Source organism: Pelmatolapia mariae, linkage group LG4, assembly GCF_036321145.2.
Source record: "Pelmatolapia mariae isolate MD_Pm_ZW linkage group LG4, Pm_UMD_F_2, whole genome shotgun sequence".
NCBI lineage: Eukaryota > Metazoa > Chordata > Actinopteri > Cichliformes > Cichlidae > Pelmatolapia > Pelmatolapia mariae.
The window spans coordinates 35458951-35468954 of NC_086230.1; the positions used below are offsets into that span (position 1 = coordinate 35458951).

At 42.2% G+C, this 10004-nt stretch overlaps 1 protein-coding gene across 1 annotated transcript; it reads right to left on the reverse strand.

Annotated features, from left to right (window-relative positions):
• Nucleotides 1–265: 265 nt before the first annotated feature.
• Nucleotides 266–3582, reverse strand: LOC134625653 (zinc finger MYM-type protein 1-like). The gene is made up of 3 exons (XM_063470908.1): nucleotides 1687–3582; nucleotides 1148–1262; nucleotides 266–940 (listed from the first exon to the last, which is right to left on the reverse strand). The coding sequence occupies exons 1-3, from the start codon at nucleotides 3213–3215 to the stop codon at nucleotides 413–415; spliced, it is 2172 nt and encodes a 723-aa protein (XP_063326978.1). The 5' UTR covers nucleotides 3216–3582; the 3' UTR covers nucleotides 266–412.
• Between the last annotated feature and the right edge of the window lie 6422 nt (nucleotides 3583–10004).

A 10004-nucleotide genomic window follows, 5' to 3' on the forward strand; every position in this document is an offset into this window, starting at 1 on the left:
TTTTCCCACACTGTGAACACTGCGGCTTATACTGACGTGCGGCTAATGCATATTTTTTTTCATGCGGCCAAAAACATTTTGCCTGGTAACAGTAGACCAATCAAAATGATAAGTAGTATCAGTGGCGGCTCCTGAAAAAAATCTCAGGGGGGGCAATTTTTATGATATCGACTAAAATGACCCATTTAATGAGTACATCAAACAACACAATTTTAATTTTAATTTAAAATGAACAACCATATTCTGGCCATTTGTATAGATTTGTAAAAATGAACATGAACAGATTTTTTTTTTTTTTTTGAATGAATGAAAAATAACTATTGAAAACAACAACTGTAAACTGATTGGGGGGGTGGGCTAAAGAGAGAAAGAGAGAGGGATGGAGAAAGAGAGTAAATATGGTTAAGGGTTCTTATTTGTACAAGAACTTTGCTCGTCTGTCTTTCTGAGTGGCAAATTTCTCGATGACCCTGGTGTTGAAATCAGGAAGTTCTTGTGTGAGTTTTTTCTCTATGGACAGCATAGCCAGAGCGTTGAGCCGATCCTGAGCCATATTGTTTCTCAGGAAAGTTTTTATCCTCTTTAAAGTAGAGAAACACCTCTCCGATTCTGATGTTGTCATTGGTGTGGTGATGAGGATGTTAAGAAGACTTACAGTTTCGGTGAATGTGTCTTGAAGGTTGTTTTCCATCAGAACCTGATAGAGCGCCAGCGCACCACTACAACTCTGAAACTCCTCGTTGTCGTAGATCAGGGACAGTTCTGTTTTAAGTCTGGCTTTGTCCAATGAGGGATAGGCTTCCACTGTGGTTTGTAGTGCTGCATCTGGAAAATTTTTGCTGTGTTGTTGGAACAAGTCTCCTTGCAACAGAGTGGCGCTGACAAGGTGCTTGGTGAAAGAAAACCTCTCCTTGGCATGGCTCATAATGGTGTCGCACACCTATCCAATAATATATAATTGGTAAGAGTTAGATTCAGTGGTAAGACTTTGGCACATGTCTCATGTTAATCATTATTCTGAAAAAAAAAATCTGTCCATAACAAAACAAAACAGTCATGACCACTATATCAAATGACATCTGACAGCATCGTCATTAGATTTTATCTGATGATCCGATTTAAATCAGACCAAGCAGCTAGTGCTTACCTCCAGTGCCAAATGGTGTTGCCTGTCTTCCCCCAATGTTCTCCGTCTCTTTGTGGGTGGGTCTTGAACAGGTCCCCTGTACTCCTCATCCACAACCAGATTAGGAAGTGCCTCCCTGATCCAATACATAAGTTTCATTAATGGCTTCTGAAAACTGAATAGGGATATATTAACCAAACACAAACCAAACAAAGGTTGTGTTCTAATTACCGGGAATTACCGGATTTAATTAATAACCGGACCTGGTTTAATGGCTGGGGGAAAACCAGTGCAAGTAAATAAAGGCCCTGGCCATAATTTCAGGAAATAGCCTATGGTATAGGCTACATCAAATCATTACTGGGAATATACTTCATCAAATATACTTCATCAAATATTTTTCATAAAATTACTTCAAAGGCTGATATAAATCAAAATTATCTGAATTCCATTAAACATTTAAGTCACAGAACACAGAATATATGCAGAGAATTTGATAGAATCTATGCATAGATAATTAACATTTATTCTAGGTTACATATTTATGCTTTTATGCCTACCTGATAGCCTGCATGCGGCTGATGAATGTCTGGGTGATCCCTGCGATGGTGACAGAATCGATGTTTCTCTTCTGTAGGTGGTTATACAGCATGTCTACATGTGGCATTATCTTGTGAAACAAGGCCAGGAAAAAACAGAAAGCTTCGTCTTCCAGCATTCTCACGAAACCACCGGCATCTCTCTTTGTAGGGGCATCAAATCCTTCACTGTTACGGATGGTCTGAAAACACCTCACCAGATCGTCTTTATGTTCATACACTGTATTCACAGCACGACTGTTGAAGTTCCAACGGGTTGCCGATGCACTTGGAAGTCGGTGCGCCACCACCTCGTCAAGCACTGCAGTCCTCTTGCTCGATTTAGTAAAAAAAGAAGCGAATCCTGCTATGTCGGAAAAAAAGTGACTGATTTGAGGGATGTGGGAGGTTGCTTGTTGCATTACCAGGTTTAACTGATGGGCATAACAATGTACGTAGTGAGCGTTAGCATAAATGTCCTGTATCTTACGCTGCACTCCTCCAGTGGTACCCCTCATTACAGCGGCCCCATCGTAGGCCTGGGCGATCAACTTTCTCTCTTGTCCCTGGGGGAGGATGAAGCGCAGCCTCTCCGATAAGGCACTGGCTATTGCATCTGCACAAGCATTGGGTAGCTTGATGAATTCAAAAAAACGCTCTTGAATACGGTTTCGTTGGTCAATGTATCTTAGCACCATGACTAACTGACAGTGTGTAGAAATGTCAGTGGTTTCATCAGCTTGAATGGCTAAAAACTTCGCTGCCTTTACTTCTTCCACGATCCTTTCTCTCAGAACTGCCAACATGCAATCCAGGATCTCGTTCTGGACTGTTTTCGAGGTGCCTTTAAATACAGTAGCATTTTCAAGGTGTTGCCTCAAGTCGTGATCAATTGATGCCATCAAGTCGACTAAACCTCTAAAAATCCCTGGATTGTCTGAGGAATCACTTTCATCATGTCCCCGCATTGCTAGCTCAAAAGCACCACAAAACTTAATACAATCGATGATTTTAGATAAAATATGACGGTTTTTATCTACCTCTTCGTTGTGCCTTCTTAAAGCAATCCGATGTCCATCATCTAGCTGCGCCGCTATGCTAGTTTTCCCTAGCACAGCTAGCTTTACACTGTTGTCCATATGAACTCGTGAGCTTTCATGTTTCTTGATTCGTTCGGAGAGGTGCTTTAAGTCGGTTTGTCCAGATTGTGTCCACGTCAAATCACACTTGTCACTTTTGAACAGTATGCACGGGAAACAAAAAAGTGCATTAGCTGTTCCACAGCCTGTCAGCCACGACTTGCGCTGGAACCAACTCCGACAAAAAGTCCTGTTGTATGCTTTTGACTTCTCCTTCGTTGCCTGGGTTAGTTGAATTTCGGGCTTGTCAGGTCCCAACTCTTTAACTTGCAGTTTTTCTGCCATTGTCCTTCTGGCAAAAGGGTAGGTTAGAAGCGATCTAACCGAATTTGGGGGAGGCTGTGCCTCAACCGTTAACAATACCGCTGCCATCGTCTCTCTCTGACCTTATAGCTCACTTAGGCTACTGACTGAGGTAAAATTCTAGAACAGCAAATCTTTGCGCGTTTTCTGCAGGGGCGCAATTTTAAGCGCCCCCAAACCATTTAATTCAGCGACGCTGATAGGTCAAATATTTATTATTTTCCCCTGGCAACCATTTAATGATAGGCTATTTCGCTGCATATCAAGGGCGCTTTGACGAGCGCCCCAGAAGAAGAAAAACACCGTTTGTTGGTTGAACTTTAATGAGTCAGCTGGTGAAAATGTTAAAATACGCCTGGCTGTATATGGGCACACACATAGTAAAACTATCATTGATGAATTTTTTAAAAATATATATTTTTACTCCTCCACATTTGGGGGGGCGGAGCCCGAGCGCCCCCTATGGGCCAGCCGCCACTGAGTAGTATATATACGGTATATATTTTTATCGGTTGTTAAGAGACGTTGTAATGTTGTTTGTGCACTGTTCCGTAAAAAAAACATAAGCAACGTAATTTGTGTGTTACCGATACATACGTATACTTAAAGGTGTTACAGGCGCTGTTCGAGGAAAAAAAGCATTTGCAGTATGTATTTTTGTATGTTACCATAAAGTTTATGTTACCATGTTTATGTTACCTTACGGATTAAATTAAACGTTAAAAATCCTCACGTGTAATATTTCTGTGTAAATATCTCATATTACAAGTGAAACACATACGGCTTAAAATCCGGTGCGGCCTGTACAAGTACAACATTGATTTTCTTTCTACAATTAGAGCATGCGGCGTTTAATCAGGTGCGCTCTGTAGTCCGGGATTTACGGTAAGATTATTACTTTCACTTTCTTTCTGACTGCACAGAAAAACAAGCCCCCCACCCCAATGCTTCAGTATAAAAGCCTGAACACAGAGTCGCAGTAACAAAGACTATCAGTCTTCTCTCAACAGGACGAAGCAGGTAAGTCAAAAAACCTAACCTCCACTATATTTATTATGGCTTTTTATTCAGTTATTCCTTTCAAATGAAATTATATCTCATCGTTATTTCTTTTTGTTCTCCCTTTTTCTTCTTTTCTTAAACTGATGTTCTCGTAATAAGAATTAAAGTCAGAATATATTGATGATTAATTCACACTGTATGGATGGAATCAGTATCACAGGGAACGTCCAGCATGAAGGCTGTGATACTACTGTCCACCTAATATAATGTAAATAATGCTGTCTGTATAAACTGTAATCGACTGATCATCACATTTTAAACATCAGAGGCTTCTGATCTCCATAAGTTCTCCATTGATCGAGTTCATAAATATTGTTTCAGATCAGGTATCCTGTCTATCCTCAGCAGTCCTGTCTTTCTGTCACGACTCCCAGACGGGCTTTGCGTGAGTGTCTTTCTTTAAAGATGAACTGTTTTAAATTTATATGTCAAATATGATCCCAGACATGAAGAAAAAGTGTTTTCCTATAAAAACCAGCTCTGTTTCTGTTTAACCTGCCAGCTTTTAACACGTCTGACAGTCTGACACTCACCTGGTCTCCATGGTGACAGGTAGATGATTAAGCAGAGATACAGGAGCTCTTTAAAAGCAGCTGTTTGAGCTTCAGTGAGTTGATTTCACTTTGTTACCTGGAAGCAGCAGATTTCCTGAGTCCAACCGCTCATCAGATTTTTTCAGTGTTAGAAAACGTCCTTCATAACATGTCTGTTACAGTTACTGACACTCACACATCCCTGATCTGATGGACACAGCACTGACAGTCTGCTGTGGACCATTTGAAACATCAGCATCACTTAGACTCATGATGACATGTGAATATGTACACCGTGTGGTCCTAACACGGTCAATGGTCCCTCTGTCAGCTGATCTCAGGTGGTGGTTCTCAGACACGTGATGGTCTCTGAAACCTTAAACACAGGTAATAACTCAGAGCTGAGACCCTCCGTCATGACATGAAGGCATCTCCACCATCATCTCTCACTCTTACTGTCTGATGAGGACCGAGCCAGCAGGAGAGGAAGAAGCAGTGCAGTCCTCGCCCTCTCTGCTCGTCCAATCAAAACCACGTTTAGCTGTCAGTCCGGAGCCTTTGTTCAGCTCATCACAGCAGTAAAAGCACACATGGGGACTTTTTTTACCAAAGGATGTGAATGCTGCTGTCGTCCAGCTGTGATCAGGGTTTGCACATCTGTCCTGTTCATCTCAGATTTGAATCTGTGATAAAGTTACAGGCAGAGCTGCAGCAGGACTCACTGATAGTTTCATTACTGTCAGCAGGAAGTCAACTTTTCTCTCTCTGTTAATGCTCGTATGCTATTCTGTCTGTTCCTGTTGTAGAGCTGCTCACTTCCCTGTGACCACCATCATCATCATCATCATCATGGATGCTGCTGATGCTCTGGTTAAAAAAATCTTCTCCTCTGTGGATCTTCAAACAAAATGTGCGGATAAATTGGACGAACTAGCCGATGAGTTGGAGGGAACACAGAAGAATGTTAACACTGCTAAAGTTGTTGGCAGTTCTCTGTCTGTGGGTGGAGCAGCTGCCATGACTGCAGCAGGTGTAGCAACTTTGTTCACAGGTGGAGCAGCACTACCTATTATAGCTATGGCAAGTGGAGCAGCATCCTGGGCTGGTTTAGCTACTGATGCAACCTCAGATGCTGTAACCTTCTTACGAGCAAAAAACACCTCTGAAGAGGCTGTGAAGGTTGTAGAGAACATTGCCAGTCTTCATGACGAGATTAAAGACCACATGGATTCACTGAGAGACGAAGCAAAGAAGAAGAGACAGCCGGACTGTTCCTGCTGTGAAGATTATGTGATTGAGGTTATCTTGAGAGGAATGGCTGAACGCAACGGACTAACACTGGAGGGCAGTGTCAGTTTACTGAAAATCCTTGAAGACCATGTTGGTCAGAGTCAAAGGAAAACAATCACATCTTTTCTTTTACTAGCAAACGAAACAGCAACACTCATAGTCATAATAAAGAAGTCTCTGACAAAACTGCTACAGAAAGCAACAGCAAGAGCAGCAAGAGAAACTGCAAAGACTGCAGGAGGAAAAACATTAGGAAAAGCTGTGGGACGTGTAAGTATCACAGCAGACACAGTAGGGGGCGCTGTTTCCTGCCTTGATCACTCAGAGGTAAATGTAGAGACTGACGTAGTCTTGTAGTCTGCAGCTGTTCCTGCATACAGATGTTCACATGTCTCTCCGACTGAATACGAGACGCTAAGTGAAGAAAAAGCTTCATTAGATCTACACAGGAACCAGAAACTGACTCACTGTGAGAGCTGTCAAACACTGTCGGCTAAACCTGACAGTTTATTAAGAACTTAAGAGAAAGTACTTTATAATGTAAGACTTCTGATTCCTCTTGAGACGATCAGTTTATATCTATGAGTCTGGATCAGCTGCTTCTCTCATGTTAAATATCAGGAGTCTGATATTTTGGCTAAACTGCCTAAAAGTTTAGAAAATCCTTTCCCCTCATTTTGTGATCTGAGCAGTCTGCATCAGTGTTTAAGTCCAGGGGTGCGCTGAGGCAGCAGGTGAGTGCACAGCGGTCTCTTTGAAAGGTTTGTTTTGGGGTGGAGGGGGTTCAGTCATACTGCAGAGCATGAGGATGAGCACTTCATCATTTCTGTCTTCACTTGTCTGAAATGTTAATATTCATGGATCAGAGTTTCTGTGCAGTCAGGCAAACACATCTTTCAGCCTTTATTTTTTGTGTATGCTGCATTCAAAGATGAGAGGCTATTATAACTCATGTGATTTACTTTTTATGATCAGACTATAGGAGGAGCACTTGGACTCGCAATCTCAGTTCCAGAGCTGATTTACAACGTCATAAACTGGGATGACTGTGATACAGAAGCCAGTAAGAGCCTGAGAGAGAACGCTAAAACTATACGGACTAATTCTAAGAGGATGAAGAGTGACCTGCAGGAAATCGAGTGAGAGTGAAAATGATTTTTATTTACTGTGTAATGACATAAATACAAAGAGCGGATAAAATGCGCTTTTGCATGTTTGCATTAATTTTATGAGCTAAAGTCAATTTGCTGGACACAAATACAGCAACATGTAATTCCAACATGCAACACTGGAACAGGATTCATGCCCGTGATTATCAAACGTTATCATTTCTTTTACAGCAATCTGTTTAAAGGGATAAAAACAGTCAAATGCTGCGTGGAAGACATAGAGAGGAGTGGATACGACAAGAAAACATCAGTCAAGCTTGCAATGAAAAAGTGTGAAAATGAATCCATCCTGCTGGGGTTGAAAGAGTCTGGGGCCATGGTCAAACTTGTAAATGCCTTTGTGCTCCTTTAAGAAAGAACTGAAAACCTTTAGATTTTCAGTTTTTTCAGTTTGGTTGAATTGGCAGAATCTCTGGCTCTCTTCCACAGAGAGAGTCTCTATGTCCCGTCTTCATCTCCTTATCCCGACAGACTGTGGTGGATGGCTGCCCCTCCATGAGCCTGGTTCTACTATTAAAGGGGTTTTTCCCCCTTCCCACTGTTGCCAAGTGCTTGCTAATAGAGGATCAAATGATTGTTGTGTTTTTCTCTGTAATGTTGTTGCTATAAAAATAAAATAAAATTGAATTACACTGAATTGAAATTGAGTTTACAACAAGGTGCAAACCACTGGTTACACTTCCTCATAACAGGAAGGTCAGATTAAGCTTTGTCAGAAAACATCTAAAAGAGCTGCAAAGGTTTTTTGTTTATTGTTTGTTTCTGTGTAATATTTGAACACATAAAGCTAAGATGAGATTGCTTTGAGACATTTATGGAGAAGAAGAGAAATAGCTGATGATCTGAAGCATCCACATCCTGTGTTTAACATGCTGGAGGCAGCGTTACGGTGTGGGCTGCAGCGGCTCACTATGTTCATTCATGCTGTAACTGCTCGACCCCAAAGGAAAATGTAATGTATTCACTAAACAGTTAATGCAGCACTTTTTTAAAGCATTTGAATTAAAGCTGAAAGTCTGCACTTCACCACACCTTTGTGTTATTTTTGTTTGTTTGGTTTTTTTTATAATCCACTATGGCTGTGTACAGAGGCAAAACTACAAAAAGTCTCCAATCTCCCAGTTACCCAAGTCATTGCTAAAGCAGCGAACATCACCCCCTAATGTGCTTACCATAGATCTGTCCAACTGAACATGTGTTTGGAGCCCGACTTTCCATTTTCTGTCAGATAACATGACAAATCCAGAAAAGCAAAATCACCTTATTTCTTAAAGACAGAGAGACATCATGCTGTGAAAACTGTGTTACGTTCTTTGTCTAGGCGTGTATTGAACGCAACAAGAAATTGGCCCACTCCCACTCCACCAAAGCAAGAACACAAACAGTAGTATCTTTTAAAGTGCTAAGCAGCCATTTATTTGCTTCAGCAGTGAGCAGTGCCAAAAATAACAAACAAAACTCCCTAATGTTCCCTATGCTTTCCTACACAAATGAAAACCAAACAAAAGACAATTCACTTACCTAACTTTCTAAATGAAAAACAGGAGAAAACTTAATCAACAAAAATGGCTTCTCACGCCTACTAGGCTGCTGAGGTGAAGAATATATACAAGGTGAACAAAATACACAATTGCTACTTTACAAATCTATTTACAGCTATTTACAAAATTAAGATACTAACACCACACACACACACGGTTATACTTGCAAATCACTGGGTACAGACACTCTATCAAAATAACGAATCAAAAACACATGCTCTTTGTTGGATGGTGGAGGCTAGTAGAGAGGGGGGGGGGGGGGGCAGGTGGCTGTCATCTGGTAGTTAATACAGGGACAGCAAGAGACTCCACCCAACTACTCAGGAGGCACGCCCAGGTCCACCTCCTAAGAGAAAAGGGGAAAAAATCCACAGCCATTCTCTGGTGGGAGGAGTCGCACATAAAACAAACACTGACAACATTAGATCATAACAGCTGTCGCCATCATGAGTACATCTCACTGGTTAGCCTATCCCCTCCACATTCTCAGACTGAGTTTCTCCATTTATTTTTGAAGAATTAATCTTCTTAGGTCCGAAAGTCTTTTTCCATGGCCTCTCCGAACTCCTCCCACACCCGAGTTTTTGCTCCAGCCACTGCCCGAGCCGCATTCCGCTTTGCCTGTCGATACCTGTCAGCTGCCTCCGGAGTCCCACAGGCTAACCAAGCCCGATAGGACTCCTTCTTCAGCCTGGTGGCTCCCTTCACCTCTGGTGTCCACCATTTGGTTCGGGGATTACCACCACGGCAGGCACCAACCACCTTGTGGCCGCAGCTCAATGCAGCAGCTTCGGCAATGGAGGTGCTGAACATGGTCCATTCGGACTCAATGTCCCCAGTCTCCCTCGAAATGCTGTTGAAGCTCTGCCGGAGTGTGCGTTGAAGATCTCGCTGACTGGGGCCTCTGCTAGACATTCCCAGCACACCATCACTACGCGTTTAGGTGCACCGGGTCTGTCTAGCGTCCTCCCCCGCCACCTGATCCAACTCACCACCAGGTGGTGATCAGTTGACAGCTCAGCCCCTCTCTTTACCCGAGTGTCGAGAACATATGGTCGCAGGTCTGGTGATATGATTACAAAATCAATCATCAACCTGAAAAAATTAAAACGTACAGCTCTGCTATCACTTCCAACATAAATGAAGACAGAAAACTAAACAGCAGTGACGTTTGTAGGGTTACTGAAGTTGGGCTAGCTGGTATATAATGATGCGCTACGTGATCGCTAGCTACACAGCTATGTTAGCATAGCATAAACAGTG

Bases quoted from the DNA above. Each gene is read 5' to 3' on its own strand.
- LOC134625653 (XM_063470908.1), bottom strand. From the start codon at position 3,215: ATGGCAGCGGTATTGTTAACGGTTGAGGCACAGCCTCCCCCAAATTCG. The intron at 1,263-1,686 runs GTAGGCATAAAA...GTATTGGATCAG, and splicing joins AGCCGCATGCAGGCTATCAG to GGAGGCACTTCCTAATCTGG. The intron at 941-1,147 runs GTAAGCACTAGC...ATTATTGGATAG, and splicing joins AACACCATTTGGCACTGGAG to GTGTGCGACACCATTATGAG.